Source organism: Haliotis cracherodii, unplaced genomic scaffold (genome assembly GCF_022045235.1).
Source record: "Haliotis cracherodii isolate W230 unplaced genomic scaffold, xgHalCrac1.p SCAF_9, whole genome shotgun sequence".
Lineage (NCBI taxonomy): Eukaryota > Metazoa > Mollusca > Gastropoda > Lepetellida > Haliotidae > Haliotis > Haliotis cracherodii.
The window spans coordinates 10,094,496-10,116,379 of record NW_027266343.1 but is presented as its reverse complement, the minus strand read 5'-3'; the positions used below and the strand labels follow the sequence as shown (position 1 = coordinate 10,116,379).

The following is a 21,884-nucleotide window of genomic DNA, read 5'->3' as shown; positions in this document are numbered from 1 at the left end:
TTCTTATTCCGTTTCTGATCCAGTGTAGGCTTAACAAATGACGGACTTTTCTAAACAAACGCACTTATTCTGAAATAAGAAAAAAAGGCCTAATATAATGCAAGCCTTAAGGGATTTATACATATTATTGTTGTGCATAATTATATAGCTATACTACAGTGAGTGAGTTGGGTTTAACGCTGCTTTTAACAGTATTCCAGTTAGATCACGGCGTGTTTGATTAATGTTGGAGGAAAGCCTGAAGTGATGCATGTCTCGGACGTTTACCACTTCGGTGAAACCCTCGAGCACGGGTATGGTGCTGACAAACCTCGAAACAAAATCGGGGCGAACCGGGATTCGAACCCACAATCATAGGTTTCTGGCGTGCCCAAAGGACGCAACTCTGCGAAGCGAAACGCGGCGCCTTAGATGACTGGGCCTCCCGTGCCCCCTAGATATGAATATGTATATATGTAATGAACCTACGTTCACGTCTGGTGACATGAACATAATAAAAAAAGTAAAAACGTAATCTTTTTTTGTGTGACGGCAATAGGAGTATGGCTACAGACGGGATCTTGGATTACTTCTACATGCTTCCATATTTAATGAACAATTATTGAATTACAAGAATTGCACAATGTTTCATGAATTTGTTTTGACTGTTTCAGTTCACGTTGCAGTAAGTTCTCGCCACACTTCAATACGTAATTACATGTGTTATATTCACTGACAGACACGAGCACATGTTGCAGTGATTGTATCTATATCCTGGTACACCCGTGCTAATGACTTTCACACCTGTATGCTTTATAACCCTCTATGTGTGTAGGTATACCTAACACTTGCAGAGATGAACCTATGCAGGATCTTCCTTGGGTTGGTGGTCCTTGCGGGTAAGTGGAAAATAACTTATGTACAATTATATGCAACGGTGCTGATTGAACATCGAGAGGGTCCCCCTAAACAGTAAGTTAGATACTTATATTTCATAAGGGATATCCTTTGTAGATATGCGGATTGTATATGTTAAAAAAATTACTAGGTACATGTACTTTGTCTTACAGTGTTACACTGTGTCCACCGCCTTTTTCCTAATACCAGTTAACACAAAGCGAAATGTTAATTAAATAAAACGGCTACATGCATAATCAGTATGTATTCATTGGTCCTGCATTCAAAGATGACTAACAAATCACGAGTCTTCCTATGGTTGGTGGTACTTTGTGGCAAGTTAAAATCGGTTAAATCTGCCAACAGCAGTGACCTTACTCATATGAATTGAAACATAATGTAAGCTGTACACTAACACACATCCAGGTATATGTATAACCCATAAACGTGTTTCCCATAGGAAAATATATTTCCGTAATGCTTACTAAATCAAGAACTACTTACTGTATGCCTACACGCAAAAAATCGACCTGCGTATTAAACGACTCTAAAGTAGAATTTTATATCTTAAGGGTAGAATCAAAATTCTGTTCCCTTATTGGACGTGGTATTTTTCAACGGAAACATATATAAGCACGTGTTTGTTGATTCGATCCATAATGTTCTCAAATACACATCAACCCTGCAAGTTTCAGTAGTTTTTCCACAATGGTAAAACGTACGATAAGCACCCAGGAAATAGCATTTGCTATTAAAATTTACAGACGATCGCGAGAGACCGTAGGTTTCAGTTTCCCGTAAGTACTTGTCAGTTAACTCTATTTTCATTCACCCGTCTCCATAATGTTACGTATGTACACGGCCCGTGAAGATCCGGGGTAGAATAGGTCTTCAGCAACCCAAGCTTGCTACAAAAGGCGACTATGCTTGTCGTAAGAGGCGACTAACGGGATCGGGTGTTCAGGCTCGCTGACTTGGTTGATGCTGTCCCCGATCCCGATCGATTTTGATGATGTCAGTCACTCTGATTGTCTGGTCCAGACTCGATTTTTTACAGACCGCCGTCATATAGCTGGAATATTGCAGAGTGTGGCGTTAAACAACAAACCAAACCAACCAACCAACGTATGTACATACGTATTCTACAAATCTGCTGTAGCACAATGCCTACTCCAACACTTGATAACAGCTATAATAAGGAATGCAGTTGACTGGGTCGTCACCGGATGTCACACATTTAAGATCATTTGGACGGGCAAGGGTGGGTTGATGCAAGGCATTTTACGAAATTTTCATTTATTTTTTTAAATTTGACTTGAAAGTTCATTTCAAGGCAACATATGCTGACATGTGTTCACTAACAAAACAATGAACAACAGTGCATCGCTAAATCACAGTTGTGTGAATTTGAAATAATTTACAAAATAGTTTGAGACAGTCCCATTGTCTGTGACATGAAATGGCGTATGTCGCTCATATTTGATCCATGTAAGTTATCAGCTCAACATTCGATTAGATTTCGTTGTACATCTTTAGATACAAACTATTGTGTATTATCAAAGATGGTGAGCTGAAATGGGGTACAACAAGTACCATCGAACCACGAACCTTCCGCTCTCCGGGCGGACGCTGTATCATAAAAGTGAAATATGAATATGAAAATCGAGGGAAAGTCATCTCTACCGACGCATTATCGACACTATTGATTTTTCCTAGACCCCAGCTACCGTGCCGAGGCACGGGTAATGTTTGTTGAACAAGATGGACAGTACTAAAGAGAAGGGCTGTTTCATCCAAAATATTAAAATGTGAGCAGTCTATTTATTCTGAAGTCCAATTATGTGTAAAGTTTCTTTGTTAGATTTCTTTGAATGTAGCACTGGTGTTCGTCAAGTTTGTGTTCTCAGCCACTATTTATTTTCGACGTCCATTAGTGAGATAGCACAGGAAATCGAATCATCTTGAAGTTTTGCATTCAGTCATATCAAGACATAGTGCATTTGTTCTTTTTACTGTTCACTTATGGTGGTGTTTCGTATTTATGAAAGAAAATATGGTGTCAAATGAAAACATTTGCTATTTATTTGTAAAAGACAAAAGGTGTATTTTTTAAGAAAGGGGGTATCCTGGCAAAAAGTGAAAAGTGGTACTACCGGAAGCTGTTCGAATGTATTTCATGTTATGAAATACTTGGGAGTTACTTTTAATGAAAATTTGTTTGGGGCCATGTAAATGCCAGCACATGGGCTGAGAAGATATTGTTCTATGTTTTGATATAACTATTAAAGCCAATAAATTTAAGCCAATTCCTGATTACCTGTTTTTGCTGATAATCAATACTAAAGTTGCACAAGTTCTACTTTTGGTCGGGTAGCCTAGTAGTTAAAGCGTTCGCTCGTCAATCCGGGTTCGATTTCCGACATTGGTACAACATGTGAAGCCCATTTTCTGGTGTCCCCCGCCGTGATATTGCTGGAATATTGCTTAAAGGGCCGTAAAACCAAACTCACTCACTCACTCTACTTTGTGAATCTGATATACGAGTGTTTTAAATATTAAACTATGTACAGATAAAGGTATGTAAGAGGCTTTTGAGGGTAAAGAAATCTACTGTACTAGGCAAACGTGGTCCCTTCTCCCTTTACATGTCATATATTGGTTTAAGTTATTAGCACTGCGAGATGCAAATAATTATAATCGAGTCAGACAAACCAGTGGCTGATGCCATGGGCAACGCCCCATGCTTTCAGCAAATGATGAATACATGAACCAAGTGGCAGAGCAAGAGCCATTTCATTGTCGTTACATATGACCCTAAAACTTGATTTTATCTTCTGTTATTTAGAACTCTTAACTGGCATCCTGAAAGGCTCATTTAACAATAAGAATTCATCCTATTAAGTGGAAATCAACATATCATGATATCGACATTCGATATGCGTAAAGTTCTAGTATCTGCACAAATATCATACATTGACCATTTACAAAGCTGATTCATCAGATATGGCGTGATTTTAGTGAAGTTTATCAAAAAATATATTATTTCTTCAAAAGCTATGAAATCGATACTAATTATTTACAGGATAAAAGAAAATCGACAAGCTTTTGTAAATGTAATACTTTTTCTTCAATTTTGGTTTGAAAGTCTCGAAAATCGAAATATAAATATTATCTATCTGTGTTGAATGCGCACCTAAACGCATGGGATATAGATTATTCATTTACCCGGGAGAAATTATGAGTAATTCCCAGTAAATCGTTGGTTACTTTCAATGAAAATATATTTTGTTTCAGCTGCGATTGGTAAACCAGTGTACCAGATTGCCTTTTCAACTGGTCTGTCGCATGATGTATTGATTACCCGTGGACAAGTCCTTCGGAACAACAACATCTTCCTGAACGTTGGCAAGGCTTACGACAGACATACAGGGAAGTTCAAATGTCCTCAGAGCGGGATCTATAGCTTCCAAGTCCACGCTATAACTCCAAACAAGAAATGGCTATGGCTGGATCTTGTGCACAACAACAATCTTGTTGTGGGTGTTTATGCTCATTCAAGTCATGAATATGACGGTGCTAGCAACTCCGCTATACTACAACTGAAGAAGGGGGACCAGGTATGGGTACGATCCGGAGGAGCACACTCGTATGTGTTTGGAAGATCTAACCAGGTTTATACGTCATTTTCTGGCTACCTTATCGCGCCATCGTTCGGAGATGTTGCCAAATAGATTACAAGACGTGAAGGTGTAATAAACTACATGTAGTATAACATCCTCCTTTGCATTTACGTGTTGTTTATGGAAAGGATGGAACCATCATACGCTCTAGCTGCCAGCATTTGTCTTTCATCTATAATTGGATGAGGTATGTACATATACATGTAGGTAGGCCTTGGTCAGATCATAGTTATAATCAGAACTAGAGATTATAATTTATTGCAAACATGTTAACGGTGGTGAGCAATACAATTCAAATCAAATCAGGTTCAAAATACATTTTGGTAAGATTTGACACATCGCTAGTCATGATGCTCGCCTTACTTAATTTCACTTAGACAAAAGGTGCAGTCGTTGAAAAGCGACCAATACACTCAGATAATCAATCAAGGCACTCACTTATAAAACACATTGGCAGAACACTGTACTATGATCACGTACAGTTACAGGACCGCCTCCGTGGTCTAGTGGTAGAGTGTTCGTCCAGAGAGCGGAAGATCCGGGGTTCGATTCCCGGCTGCGTCATACCAAAAGACGTTAAAACGTGGTAGTTGTTGGTACCCTGTCTGGCGCTCGGCAAGGACAAGGACTGGTCGGCTCGAAGTCAGTATACTGTGACTTAATGGGGTATTCATGTTAAACTGCAGCATGGTATCTCAGTGAGCTAGCACTATAAATCGGCATTAGTCCGGACTAGTACAAGCAGACACACACACACGCACACACACACACACACGTGCATGCACGTCGCTAAATAAGTGCAATGATCTTGGACGTGACGTTAAACCCAATTTCACCTCACCTCACACAGTTACAGTGACTCATGCCAACACGTGAACATTTAATTGATCATTAGATTTGACTATATATACAAACTTAATCAAAGGTATTGTTTTGAAAATCTCTGGAATCGGATAGGTAAGTGAATATAGGTCTGGTCACAATATTGTAAATTTGGCAGAGTTAAGTATTACTCGGCAATCGGTTTGGAGCAATGTTATTTATAACTTCGTGATTGATTTAAATACTATGATATTGATAGTTTTGTCTCTTCCTCAAGTATACAACGTCTTATTGACATCTGATTTAGGACTACTATAATTATATTAACAATGTGTCACATCTTTTGCACCTTTTTTCGCAAAACAAATTTCCAAAATCGTTTAGCAAAAAGAACCACAAGAAGACAAAGCAATCATGCTTCGTTGCCATATTATTTCGTATACGATAGTGTGTACTGCGTATTTCAATTAGAAACACTCTCATTGGATTGCCTGGACAGACCACCGTCATACTGCTGAATTCGGCTTAAAAGAACAAACAATCAAAGCAATAAAGACATGTGCACAGCATGTGTGGTGATATCATGGGTGTGTCATATACACACTGACTATAGGTGTGCCTTACGCATGTGCAGTGAAACGTGACTGATGCTATCTCCTATTCTATGGACCTGTGAAGCCAATTACACATCATGCTATTTTATCAATTGCTCTGTAACATATGCTACAAACGTTCAAGTCAGCTCACGTTTAAAACTCGCCTGCTTCGACCAACGATCATGTTTTACTCAGAGTGTAAGTCATGCATGATAACGTCGATGCGGGATTATACGCTTTCTACCTGAAATTGTCAAGTATCAAATGATGGGTGCCATATAATTAAGAATGTCGTTACTCACGTTTTTAGTTCGAAGTTAACTGAGCCAACGAACAAACACTCACACCTCACACCAGTTACAAAGGTGGTTGTTTTTTCAAACAGTTTTTATTCCATTTCAATAGTATACAGAGACCATATTAAGGAATCTTTGACACAACAGCATGTGATATAAACAAAATTGCACATGGTGGGAGTCATTATTCTTAAACAGGAAATATATGGGTATAAACAAGTGTATAATGTATTCAGAATTGTAATTGCAATATTTTATGTTGTGCTTAAATCGATCAATGGTGTCAGGAACTTGACTTGTAGACATGAAAACAGAGTCAAGTTGGATAAAATTGTTTGCTATAGCAAACAATTTTATTGTCCAAAGACAATACCAGTATGTCCTGTGAAAGTGATATCAAGTTTAAGGCTTCTTTTTTATAAATAACTGAACTTGCATACAAATACCAAGAACACATTCACAATCACAAAATACATGTAAAAGATCTTAGCAATTACAATTGCAAAAGGGACGCACATCATTATCAATCAATTTCATCTGAGTAATTCTTTTTTATGTAAATAACTTTGTATTTGAATTTATCCCGGAACTCTAACAATTTCACATATCTAATTTCTAAATTGGGTAAATACTTTATGCCATTATATTTTTTTATAGATTATATATTTTCCAATTCTCAATTTTTTTTTATCAAATTTCTTTGAACTGATGAATTTATCATAAAATATCCGAGATCCTACATTCGCAATTCCAGGTAACGTAAAGTGTTAAAGAATGACAGAAATACTCATGTCAATGAACAATATTTTATTCAATTACAACCAGGTTTTCAAAACTGGTTATGAACAGTCAATATTAACGTCCATTTAAATTGATATGAAAACAACAAATATTCTGTAGGTTAAAAAACTGAACTTATGTCTAAAATACCAGTATGTATGAGTATGTGTTTTACTGCACGGAAAAACAAACTGCTACACAAATGCAATGTTTTACGAAATAATTACCAAAAAGTGTCAAATGGTGTAATCTGGACTAGTTTGTTATGGCTCTTAAATGTAGATCAGCCTAAAGAATCATAAAATATCTATCATGAATTTTGATACCTACAAGAGGGTCGATGTGTGATGTTGCTTTTTGTCATCACATTCGATCAGATGACGCAGTTTAACTCAAGTGCACAGTAGTGTTCCACCCTAGTCCATCAACATGTCGCAGTCTACTATAGGTTTTCCAACCGCACTCTCTCTTCTTTCTTCCTGCAAAGAAAAATTATAAATGCATGAAACTAACATCGGAGGTATTAAAAAGAATATTTGGACCGTATTTGAATTTGGACCAGACAATCCAGTGATTGATATGAGCGTCGATCCATGCAATGGGGATGCGATGGCATGCATCAACCTCGTCAGCGAGCCTGACCACCCGATCTCGTTAGTCGCCTCTTTCGACAAGCATTGACGCTTTTCACGGGGACCAGATGATTAAAATTGGTACCCGTTACCCAGAACTTTTTGTCGTAAGAGGCGAGTAAATTTGATCGAGTTGTCAGTCTTGTATGATAGCATGGTGTCATACCCTAACGGCATGGGAGTGTGCCAACTTATTTGTGTGATTTGTTTGTATGTCTGTTTCTCAACTTCGCGCTCAGCAATATTCCTGCTAAATGACGTCGGTCTGCAAATAATCGGGACCAGACAATCCAGTGATTGATATCATGAGCATCGATCCATGCAATGGGGATGCTATGGCATGCATCAACCAAGTCAGCGAGCCTGATCAAACGATCTCGTCAGTTGCCTGTTCAGACTCTCCAGCCTGGACTGCTGAAAATTGATTTTAACCCGGATCTTCACGTGTCCTAACTTGTTGATCAAAACAGTAATTCATAAATGAGTCCATCTTATATTGTTTACGCGATTAAAAGTTCACCGTAGTACTAAACAACATTCTATAGACCCATTTGTATTTCCTGTTTTGCTCATCAAAAATGAGTACATCAACCTACAACATGATATTTTATTAACTTAAAACGTTCATAAAATCACCAATTGAGGTGGAATACATGTATTATTAATGTAGAATCGACGATTCATCACTGTTAAAAATCAGGTTTCGGTTTTCACCAATACACATTTACACAGGTACAATCAGTATATTCATTAATGTCCATAGAGATATACATAAGTATAAGTGTGTAATCAACGTCCATGTACTGGGGTCTTCAGTTGCCGCCTCCAAGGCATAGATGGTCCGACCCTGGCACTGAGGAACAAGAGCTTGGATGGCGGCAGCCGTATCAGCATCAGCTTCCTCAGCAAACCCGACCCGTGAAGATCCGGGGTAGAATAGGTCTTCAGCAACCCATGCTTGCCGTAAAAGGCAACTATGCTTGTCGTAAAAGGCGACTAATGGGATCGGGTGGTCAGGCTCGCTGACTTGGTTGATGCATATCAAGATTGATATCACGCGATTTGGATCGATGACATGGATCAACCAAGTCAGCGAGCCTGACCACCCAATCCCGTTAGTCATGCCTTACGACAAGCATAGTCACCTTTTACGGCAAGCATGGGATGCAGAAGACCCTGGAATCTTCGCGGGTCTTGTGATGTATTCAAAAGGGATTACAAATAAGTATTGGTACTTCTAATCTTTTATGAGTTTATGTCTGATAGTAAAGGTGTATTTAATAAATATAAATAAGGTACCTTGTTTGTGAAAAACTGTCTCGGTGAGTGGTCCGTTGGTGTATCTGATGGTTATCCGCGCACCACACGTCGTTTTTTCTATTGTAGGTTCAAGTTGTGCCACTGTGCATTTCTAAAAGGCAAGAAAACAAGGACTTGTAGCATCTTGTTGACAACAAGAATGTATGTATGCCAGAGGATGGTTGGTTGGTTAATTGTTGCTTAACCCAGCCTTCAGCAATATTCCAGCTATGATATGACAGCGGTCTGTAAATAATAGAGTTTGGACCAGACAATCCAGTGATTGACATCATGAGCACGATCGGTGCAATTGGGATCGATGACATGCATCAACCAAGTCAGCGAGCTTGACCACCCGATCCCGTTAGTCGCCTCTTTCGACAAGCATAGTCGCCTTTTACGGCAGGAATGTGTTGCTGAAAACCTATTCTACCCGGATCTTCATGGGTTAGCAGGATGTGTTGTAGCATGATGACAGAATGTAAATAAATATCCGCCACTTCAACATTGTGTGCGTGCCTGCATGTCTGTCTGTTATCTCTTTGTCACACTGTGTGGCAGGTGCACGGTCCCGCGTCCTTGCATTTAGACATAACATACGTCATATCAGGCCGTCCCAGCTTTGAAACAACGAGGAACACTATCACTGTGATGGGCTTCTACCGATAATAAATGTACAGTTAGTGGATTGGATGGTTGGTTAACGCCGCACTCAGTTATATTCCAGCTATATGACGGCGGTCTGTAAATAATCGGGTCTGGACAAGATAATCCAGTGATTGACATCATGAGCATCGATCCACGCACTTGACAACCCGATCCCGTTTGTCGCCTCTTACGAAAAGCATAGTCGCCTTTTACGGCAAGCATGGGTTGCTGAAGACCTATTCCAGCCCGGATCTTCACTGGTAAGATCCCATTGGGGTGTTATGTGTTATTGCGACTGATGTCCCACCGGCCCTGTTGTCCTGAATTAGAAGCACCAAACAAAGGGGGCTGTCTGTTTGGACTTGTGAGAAGAAATAATCAAACAGCTTTATGTAACACAAATTGGGTGATTTCGAATGTTACCATTTCATCTATTAAACTTTCCTCTCTCAACTTTTGAAACATATATTGAAACATATATTGACATCAACCAGCATTGTTTTGTGTTGCAGTTTAGCTCCTGTAAAATTGAACCATTTTAACGTATTGTTACCTGTTTCCAAGTTGAAAAGCCAAGGTTAACCCGAACAGTGGCAAGTCCAGGAATACATGTAAAATGTAATTAAGTAAATAACAAAAGAGCGGAAGATCCGGTTGGATCCCCGGCCGCGTCATACCAAAAATACGTTAAAAGATTGTATTTGTTGTTACCCTGTCTGGCGCTCGGCATAAAGGGGCTAAAACAAGGACTGGTCGACTCGCAGGCAGTATACTGTCTCTGAGTGGGGTATTCATGTTAAACTGCGGCATGGTATCTCAGTTAGCTGGCACTAAAAGCTGGCATCAGTCCGGACTTGTACAAGCAGCCATGAACGTCGCTACATAAGTTTATAACACGACGTTAAACCCTATTTCACCTCACCTCATTGAGTAATTAACAATTGAAATACACAGGATTGGGTTAAAAAAAAGTTAATTCAAAGGGTCAAAATATGTGACAGCAATTTTTAAAAGGCCCAATTACTTTAGACAGAGCACTCACGATTGTCCAGAATTTGCCACAGTCGAATATCACCAGTCAGGAAACAGTGTTGGAAGTAGGCAGACAAATCAATGTTTTACCTTTGTATGCGTCCGCACTGGACAAGAAGACAAAAGGATAGCATTCCCAGGCTCAGCATGTAGATTCAAAGTGTTAATGACCGGCCCTGCACAGGGCACCGGAGGTCAACAACAAATTTCCAGGGTCGATTAATCAGAAACCAGGCCCTAAGATATCGAGCACAAACAGCCAATCAAATCGTTGTCCACTCGTGCCAGGCCATAGGTGTTCACGTTACTGACCAGACCAAATAAGAAATCGTCTGCATGCTGGGCGACTGTTTGCTGTACATGTACGACACTTTCTGGCCAGATGCAATAAGGTGTTTAGGGGTAGATAAAACTGGGGTATTAGCCGATGGTCTCATGAAAAGTTTTCGGATGAAACCAGATTCACTTTGGACTTCCTGGATAGGAGTGGAGGTATCTGGAGGCGTCCTAATGAACGCCATGCGAACATCAACTTAAAGGGACGGTTTGTAAACAGTAGCCGATTACCTCCGAGCGTACTTTGCGCCGCTTTTCTTATTCCGTTTCTGATCCAGTATAGGCTTAACAAATGACCGGACTTTTCTAAACAAACGCACTTATTCTGAAATAAGAAAAAAAGGCCTAATATAATGCAAGCCTTAAGGGATTTATACATATTATTGTTGTGCATAATTATATAGCTATACTACAGTGAGTGAGTTGGGTTTAACGCCGCTTTTAACAGTATTCCAGTTAGATCACGGCGTGTTTGATTAATGTTGGAGGAAAGCCCGAAGTGATGCAGGTCTCAGACGTTTACCACTTCGGTGAAACCCTCGAGCACGGGTATGGTGCTGACAAACCTCGAAACAAAATCGGGGCGAACCGGGATTCGAACCCACAATCATAGCTTTCTGGTGTGCCCAAAGGACGCAACATTGCGAAGCGAAACGCGGCGCCTTAGACGACTGGGCCTCCCGTGCCCCCTAGATATGTATATGTATATATGTAATGAACCTACGTTCACGTCTGGTGACATGAACATAATAAAAAAAGTAAATACGTAATCTTTTTTGCGTGACGGCAATAGGAGTATGGCTACAGACGGGATCTTGTATTACTTCTGCATGCCTCCATATTTAATGAACAATTATTGAATTACAAGAATTGCACAATGTTTCATGAATTTGTTTTGACTGTTTCAATTCACGTTGCAGTAAGTTCTCGCCACACTTCAATACGTAATTACATGTGTTATATTCACTGACAGACACGAGCACATGTTGCAGTGATTGTATCTATATCCTGGTACACCCATGTTAATGACTTTCACACCTGTATGCTTTATAACCATCTCTGTACGAAGGTATACCTAACGCTTTCAGAGATGAACCTATGCAGTATCTTCCTTGTGTTGGTGGTCCTTGCGGGTAAGTGGAAAATAACTTATGTACAATTATATGCAACGGTGCTGATTGAACATCGAGAGGGTCCCCCTAAACAGTAAGTTAGATACTTATATTCCATAAGGGATATCCTTTGTTGATATGCGGATTGTATGTGTTAAAACAATGAGTAGGTACTTTGTCTTATAGTGTTACACTGTGTCCAACGTCTTCTTCTTAATACCTGTTAACACAAAGGGAAATGTTAATTAAATAAAACGGCTACATGCATAATCAGTATGTATTCATTGGTCCTGCATTCACAGATGACTAACAAATCACGAGTCTTCATACGGTTGGAGGTACTTTTGGGCAAATTAAAATCGGTTAAATCTGCCAACAGCAGTGACCTTACTCATATGAACTGTAAAATAACGTAAGCTGTACACAAACACACATCCAGGTATATGAACCACTTACTGTATGCCTACACGCAAAAAACCGACCTGCGTATTAAACGACCCTACAGTAGAATTTTATATCTTAAGGGTAGAATCAAAATGCTGTTCCCTTATTGGCCGTGGTATTTTTCAACGGAAACATAAGCATGTGTTTGTTGATTCGATCCATTATGTTCTCAAATACACATCAACCCTGCACGTTTCAGTAGTTTTTCCACAATGGTAAAACGTACGATAAGCACCCAAAATTTACAGACGAGAGACCGTAGGTTTCAGTTTCCCGCAAGTACTTGTCATTTAACTCTATTTTCATTCATAATGTTACGTATGTAACGGCTCGTGAAGATCCGGGGTAGAATAGGTCTTCAGCAACCCAAGCTTGCTGCAAGAGGCGACTATGCTTGTCGTAAGAGGCGACTAACGGGATCGGGTGTTCCGCCGTCATATAGCTGGAATATTGCTGAGTGCGGCGTTAAAAAACAAACCAAACCAACCAACCAACGTATGTACACACTTATTCTACAATCTCCTGTAGCACAATGCCTACATGTAAGTTAAAATGAGTTAAATTTTGTGTCATGATACTTGAAAGAAATAAGTTTATGTATTTGCGAAATAAAAACATGAGTTTTAAGTAAAGGTACATATTCTCGCCAATGGGCCTACCCATGGGCCAATCACTATTTACACTATGTCGCCCATGGGCGACATAGTGTAAATATTGAGATTTTGAACAATTTTCTTTTTCATATTTTCTTCCTTGGTATGTTGCCACGAACACAGCATGTTTAATTTTGTAAATACCTTAGACCGAGACTGGGCAAAGACCTTAGAGTTTCTGGACTTTTGGGTTTCCAGAATCAAAATGGGACGTGTTAGTCGCTATCTTTAGCAAACACATTTTCTATACCAGATTGTCAATCTGACAAATGTTCCGTTAGGCAGGTTGCTACCACTATATTTTATGCATTCCATTGCACTCTTGGTCACAAGACCGAAATATTAAAGAAGACCTATTTAATAACCCAGGCTTGCCGTAAAAGGCGACAGTGCTTGTCGTAAGAGGCGACTAACGGGATCGGGTGGTCAGGCTGCTGACTTGGTTGATGCATGTCCCAATTGCGTGGATCGATGCTCATGATCTGCATAACTGGATTGTCTGATCCAGACTCGATTATTTACAGACCGCCTTCATATAGCTGGAATATTGCTGAGTTCGACGTTAAACAACAAACAAACAAACAACACGGACATGCATATATGTGTATTCAGTATTTCGGCCTTGTGACCAAGAGTGCAATTGAATGAACAAAATAGAGATGGTGCCACCTGACCGTAAGGGACACGTGAAGATACGGGGTAGAATAGGTCTTCAGCAACCCATGCTTGCCGTAAAAGACCCTTATGGGATGTCCGCAGATTTTTGTTCAGCGGTAGTGAGAACTAAGATCTGATTTGAATGAGATTGTTTCTTTCCTCGGCTTGTTATATTCAAATTGAGGACGTCATTTTCGAAAATTGCTAATTTTATTTCAGTTTCCACACGCTTGTCATATCATTCATATTTTTTAATGTTCACATTCGGCATTGGTTGCATGTTTTGGGCAATTTGTCATGAAAGATTATTATTTTTATTCAGACAAGAAACAGGAGACTAACGATTTTCACCCATGTATTCACTCCATGCTTAAATTAATAACCACAATCTTAAAATAAGCTTAACACACAAGATAATAGCTGTAGTCACTTGGCAAATATACACCTCTTCCCATCTGCTGTTTACTGTAAAGACTCTAATATATACAAGGAATTATGGACTGTCATGTAAATCTTCTGTATTTGTTGGGAGCTTTTGTAACGATTTCCCACAGTTTGGTCCAGAAGGGCGTTTAACACAGCGAACACGGTAACTGGGGTAGACGGAAACCCTTAAACAATCTCTCTCTCTCTCTCTCTCTCTCTCTCTCTCTCTCTCTCTCTCTCTCTCTCTCTCTCTCTCTCACACACACACACACACACACACACACACACAAACACAAAATGACCCATCCACATCAGTGAAACTTCTTGGTTAATTGAATTATATTCCATGTGACGAAATGTGACTAGAAATTGTCTACGAGATGCCATATATTATACACATACACAAACAACACGTGTTCAAAACACAACAACCACAGTCAAGGTGGGCTTGGGACACAGGAATGAGCACTACTTGTAAAGTTTCATAACCACGTGTCTACCTGTTGCTCAGCGTTGGGCATTTGGAAACATGCTGCAGTTAAACAGAAAAAAAGATGTTGCGCTTCTTCCGTCATGTTCGTCCCACGGTGACGACATTTCACCGAGACAAGTAATTTCACCGACATGAAGTCTGCCATTGTGTTTTGTTTGTTGTTTAACCGCACACTCAGCAATATTCCAGCTACATGACGGCGGTCTGTAAATAATCGAGTCTGGACATCATGCCAATCGATCCGGGTAGAATAGGTCTTCAGCAACCCATGCTTGCAGTAAAAGGCGACAGTGCTTGTCGTAAGAGGCGACTAACGGGATCGGGTGGTCAGGCTCGCTGACTTGGTCGATGCATGTCATCGTATACCAATTGCGTGGATCGATGTTGATGATGTCAATCACTGAATGTCTGGTCCAGACTCGACTTTTTTCAGCTGTAATATTGCAGAGTGTGGCGTTAAACAACAAACAAACTGTTACCAGCATCGATGAGTGGGATGTAAATATAGATCGTTGTTTCAAACACTAGGTTTTGAGTGAAAAGGCTTAATTTAAAGGAGGTATCAGGGAAAAAAGGGATACCTTTTATCAAACAATCGTAATGGAATAGTTATTACTCTGCCTGGTGCTCTATTTCTTTTGGCATATGAATCGGGGCTTCTTCTCGGATTGTTAAAATTAAAACAGGGGAATCAAAAGTTGAACTTTAGCTTCGGGTATATTGATAATTTGACATCAATAGAACGTCAATCTCATTAAAATCAGATCTCGCTGCCGCTAACAAAGATCTGAGGACATCCCATTACGGGTCACGTCAGACCGAACTTTCGCGAACTCTGACCGACCAATGGAATTACTGACAAGAAGTTGATATTAGCCAATCAGAAGGCAACTTTCTCGTGTTTTACGAAACTAATTTCAAATTGGCGACTATGCTTCGAAACAGATTTTGAAAAAAATTGAAACCTGAACCAAAGAACATTCTCGAATGGCTAATATATGGTCTAGATTGTATAGATTCCATCGTTAAGCCCGTAACTATCGCTCGGAATACCCCGTTTTAAAGTTTTTGAGGCTGCATGATTGAAATCACATTCCGACTGTCACTTTCATGATCTGGTAAGCGACGCTCTGATTGGTCGAATGAAAGGTCGTTCTGACCTGAACCCTAATGGGATGTCCTCAGATCTTTGTTCAGCAGTAGCGGGAACTGAGATCTGATTATAATGAGAATGATAGAACGTGTGAGGAGGCACCGGGATTCACTGCCCAGAGTTGCGTCCCTTAGACACCCAAGAACCTCAAATTCGACCTGATTATGTTTCGTGGTTTGTAAGCACCATACTCGGGGTTTTGACGAAAGGGGTAAAGTCTGGACCACCACCTCCCAAATCGAGCCACCACAATGTGTTATAACTGAAATACTGTTCAAAACAGTGTTAAAGAAAAACTATGACGAGACAAATGCTTGTCGGAGCACAGTCGCATGATTGCATCACAATAATTGAACAGTATATCGTCCACCAACGGTCTAGTTAGATCAAAGTAAGACTATGGTTTGATATTAATGCTTCTTGGGAATTGGTGATGACTTGATTTGAATTATAATCAACTGAGTCCGTAAGTAACGGAAACCAGTAACTGGGCTCTGGCTCTGTGATTAACCCATTAAAGACGTTGGATACCATTGTTCATCCGCATACCGGACGCGCATGTAACGGCGAGTATTTGCAATGCGGTTACGTCCCTTTGACTCGCGGCTAATTGTACTTGAACTCATAGAAATGTAAATTTGGGCAAGAGTTATCTCCCCTGATTCATTATTTTAGGGGTATGCTGTGTTGATTGAAAATAATTTGAATATCCTCTGGTAACATATTGTTTTTATTTTATAATTTTTTTTACAATGAATAAACATTAGAAATAAGCCAGTTTGAAAAATATCTTGATTTTTTAAAATGCTTTTTTGACTAATGAAACAATTTTTTTGGAAAATGTGCTTTTTTTAAAGTCAAATGATGTGTGAAATTAAAATTGTTTTGACTTGAATTTTCATTTTTCTGTTTCAATTCAATTCTTTATTTCAGTATAAAGGCCATAGGCCCACGTACAAATACTCATTGAAAAATACAGTATGAGGCAGATGACAGAGGGTATTAAGTGACAGTATTTCGGATTGAAAGTGCTTCCAGTATATACTTAACACAATTAGTTACAATACTAGTTCTACTAGCGGTTACAAGATAATAGAGTATTATATTTAAATAAGGTAGGATTGGAAGAGTAGTAAATAGGTAAATACTTATTTCTTAAATATCTGTAACATGGGCAGACAAGCATAAAATGAAACTCATCTTCAATTTCCTGTAAATTACAATATCTGCACTGCCTATTACAGTACTCTATACCGCATCTTCTACCTAAATTTACCATCAATGGCAACTCGCCAATTCCTAACAAACAAAACATACGTCTATAATGACGGCTTGTGATTTCACAGAGATACTTTTCAACTGTTAGCAATGACTTATATTCCATAAACATTGATAATTGACGTATTTCACAAACTTTACAATACCAGTCCTGTTGATTACAGTCTTTTAACCTTTGAATAAATGCATTAATAAAGAGGGTCTCATTACCAACTTCCTGCAAAATCCACACGTGGCCAAATCCATAACTGAATAATAGTCTTTTGACACAAGTTACCCATGTAGTGCGATTAACTTCATCTAAAGATTTCAGCATTAAATAACATTGCTTAGGGTATCTCATCTCTTGTGATAATCAATAAATAAGCCATAACTACCACATTCGCCAAGGGCAGCCACATTTGTAACATGACTTCCAATTCCAATAGTAAATTTACAGAATTTAATCCGAAATTTTTCAATTGCTGCAATTTTTTAATAGCCCCTTATTTCTGAAGTGTATAATAATACAGGCTTAATTTGACTGTCAAATATTTTAAAAAGTATATGTACGGGTATGTTCGTCAAACAATGCTGTAATTTCTTAACAACGAACAGAGCCTTATTTGCCTTCTGAACAAGAGAGTTGATACCAGTCGTCCAACACAGCCGATTTGAAAATAACAAACCAAGATAATTATAATAGGTATATACATTAACATTAACATCTCCAAACCTCCATTTCTCAGTACTCCTAAGTTTTCCACCATTTCTGAAAACTAAAATTTCAGTCTTACTAAGGTTAACTTCTAAACCACATTTAGTACAGAAAGATTTAAGGATATTAAGTTTTCGTTGGAGACCAACTGCAGTATCATCAATTATGCACAAATCATCGGCATATAATAACAACAAAATGTCTAGAGATTCTTGACTCACAAATATTACCCTCTCGCCGGAGGACTGCAACATTGATTCTAATTCAACAATAAGCAAAGAGAACAATATAGGGCTAAGGGTGCAGCCTTGGCGTACACCACTTAGCGTTTCAAAGTAGCAAGTTGCTGTGCTATTTGATAACTTTACAGCCGATTTCACTTTTAAATACATATCTTTAATGACATAAAATAACTTTCCATGTATACCCTTATTTAACATGTCATACCACAACAATTTTCTATTTACACAATCAAAGGCTTTTCTAAAATCAACAAATAAACAGTAAAATCTGCCATTAGCTTTAGATAAGTATTTCTGTATTAGACTTTGCAACACAAATATATTATCAATGGTGCTGTATCCAGCCCTAAAACCTGCCTGAGACTCTGGTATCTTATCATAAATGTCACAAAACATAGTAAGCCGTTTATTAAGAATAAAAGTAAATATTTTACCCAATACATCACTAAGTGTAATACCCCTATAATTGCTAACATCAAATTTGCTGCCTTTCTTATGAAGGGGAGTAAGTAAACCCTTGAGCCCAATCCTCAGGAAAATTACCACTATGCAAAATAGCGTTATATAATATAACTAGATAAGGAAGAAGATTACCCTTGCAACACTTCATCATTTCTGGTAGAACTCCATCGGGACCAGCCGCCTTACCATCTTTCAAATGATTAATAGCATGTAAAATTTCTGGTTCAGTGATTTCACAATTCAAAATATCATTTAATTCTTCATCATTGCAGACAAAACAGTTAGATTCCTCGTGTTCATAAACAAAACTCTCAGCGGAAGCAAGATTATCATGATCAACATCATAATCAGTTATATTCAAAATATTTTTAAAGTAGGAGACCCATTCTGATGGAGCTATAAACTGAGTTGCATTACTGTTTTTTGATACAAGTCCCTTCACTTGGTTCCAGAAGATCTTAGGACTACTAGTATGAGACATTAAATCCTCAAGTAATCGCTCTTCAAAAATCAATTTCTTTTGTCTACACATATTTCGATACGCATTTCTTAACTGTCTAAACTGTTGTAAATAGTTCAGATCACCAGTTATTCTAAACATATTAAGAATACGATATTTCTCATGTTTCAACTCTTTACATTCGCTATCATGCCATTTTGCTTCTGAAAATGTACATATGTTTGAGCTTGTAATTACCTTCATATCACTGACAGAAGCACAAGTAATGATCAATGATGTCAATTTTGTAACTGCACAATTAACACCGCTAGAAATTTCACCCATGAAATCATCAAAGCTATATGATGATAGCGAGTCCCGAAGTAACTCAGAAAACGCTTCAGCCTTACCAGCACACCATCGGTATCTACAAATAGATTCTGCATTATCAGCATTCATGTTACTGATAACATTCTCTGTATCTGTAACAGCAAACTTAAACACAATGGGAAAATGATCTGACTCACATCTTGTGGCTACACTGAAATCATAATTAGTACTAAATAATTCAGATGAACATAAGCAATAATCAACCATGCTGGCACCCCCACAAGCAAAGCATGTAAACTCCCCGCGGGGATCTGATTTTGTTCTCCCATTCATCATATGTATATCAAGAGAACAGCATAAATCTATTAAATCACAACCATGGGAGTTTACACAATCATCTGTCCACTTTCTAGATATGCTAAAACTGTCAGTTTTATAATTCGAATCTTCCAGTGAAGGAATGTATTTGTTGCCATCCTGTAAAATATAATCCTTTAAGTTGCCTGTTCTAGCATTCATATCACCCATAATCACAAAAACAAAGTCTTCAATATCAGCATCTGTGATGCACGAGAGCAAACAGTTTTCTAAGTAATCAATCCCTTTCTGCAGTCTTGGATCGCTCCGGACGGATGAATATACAGGGTGAATATACACACACCAATATAAAATATCGTATGTGTAACCAAAAAGTTTCTTTTCCAAAAGCACGAAAATACAATCAGTAAAGTCAGACCAGATCTTCTTGATGTATTGACTTGCAAAATGGCTAACGCAAACGGCAACACCGCCTCTGTTATTAAAGTCCCGTTGGTTAATATAAACAGTATGGTTTGTAAATATAGAAGAAATGTCATCTTTATTTACATTGTTCCATATTTCAACAAATCCAATGACATCAAACTTCAGACAATACTGTATAAAGTCAGAGTCAGCTAGTTTCTGTTTCAAACCATGAACATTCCATGTTACTATTTCAAACCAAGTACGCGCATCAATCTCTGGCGGCAACTGGTGGACGTAGCTTAGGCCGGGCGAGCTGATGACATCATCAGACGCACTCACTGCACGTGAAAGTCCTGGCTTGTGACCTGATTTGACAGTTGTGACACAGTCTAAACCCATGTCATAGGAATAAATATTATCCTCAGTATACAGCTTATCATACCGCAAAAATGCCTTCAAACCTGATTAACGCGCCTGAAACATCTTCGGGAGAAGTTTCTTTCTCTTCTGTCGCACCAATGGGGAGAAGTCCTCAGTAATAAACATACCAGTGTCCTTCAAAGCTTTAGATGCCCTCAGAATAGCGTGTTTGTCCTTGTCGTCTGCTAGCTTAACAATAATAGCCTTCCCCTTCATGCGATGTGCCCTTTGAATGTTCACATCATCTAATAACTGCAGGTCGTTCCTGAGGACATCTTTTACAATCAGTTCACAATCAGTCCATGACTCTGTTTCATTACCTCTCGATACACCGTGAAATATCAGATTGTTACGCCTGCTCATATTCTCAAGGTAATCCAGTTTGTCATCCATTGCTTTCATTTGATCTTTCAAACGAAAATTTTCCTCTTCTAGAGCTTGACATCGGTTATTAGTCTCAAAAATCTGTTCTAAAACCACCTTCAGTGTACTCTCAACAGTCTGAAGTTTCAGATTCATATCATCATTAGAACGCTGAATTTTGTTTATCTTACATGACACTTCTCTCAGTTCATCCAACACAGTTTGTAAAGTTTTTTCACTTGCCTTTGAGGATAATGTAAGTTGCTTCTCTCCACCTTTACCTCCAGCAGTAGATCTAGTTTGTACGCCATCATTAGAATCCGGACCTGGGTTGGGTTCGACACCTCCCATCAGTAACAGCATGAGAATGAGGTTCAGCACAACCAAGCGGGTATGTATACAACCAGCGCGTATAAACGAGGGATGCATCCACGTCTGGCCTTATTTGCTTTTCTCGTCAATATCTTGATGATGACTGTAGCAAATCATCCTACAGCCACCCGATATTGTTCCAGACACATTCCCATCGTTGTATTTCAATAGTTTATATATCACTGACCTCAAATTCTGTTTGAAATACACTTTCACTTCAGACACATGAGTGAGTCGACTACCCAGTCCGCCATCTTGCCCTTATTTTTCTGTTTTGTGTCATATCAATACTGTAATATGTCTATTTTAAAACACTCATTTAGTAATCAAACTTTAAAATGATTTTATCATCCGGTGCTTCTAGATGGCGCCACTTATTCAAACAATGCCGTTGTGACTTGGTTTTTTTATTGCGTAATTGATTCAGGACATTTTTTCCTAGAAAATGATACCAAATATACCCATTTCTTAATTTGTTTTTGTTTTTGTATGCCATCTCTTTATCCCCGAGGCTATCCAGTCGCTCCCATCCGTAAATATTTTACACACCCGCATTAAAAAAACAGAACATTTCAGACATCTTGCTAGGCATGTATCATTGTTTTATTGAATACTTTTGA

The 21,884-nt window shown here is 38.8% G+C and overlaps 1 protein-coding gene and 1 pseudogene across 1 annotated transcript; one reads left to right on the top strand and one right to left on the bottom strand.

Annotated features, from left to right (window-relative positions):
• The first annotated feature begins 787 nt into the window (after window positions 1-787).
• On the top strand, window positions 788-4,620 carry LOC139452704 (complement C1q-like protein 4; annotated as a pseudogene).
• Window positions 4,621-20,574: 15,954 nt separating this feature from the next.
• Window positions 20,575-21,243, bottom strand: LOC139451715 (cingulin-like protein 1). Its single transcript, XM_071233034.1, has one exon. It carries the CDS (start codon window positions 21,241-21,243, stop codon window positions 20,575-20,577), a length of 669 nt encoding a protein of 222 aa, XP_071089135.1.
• Window positions 21,244-21,884: the final 641 nt, after the last annotated feature.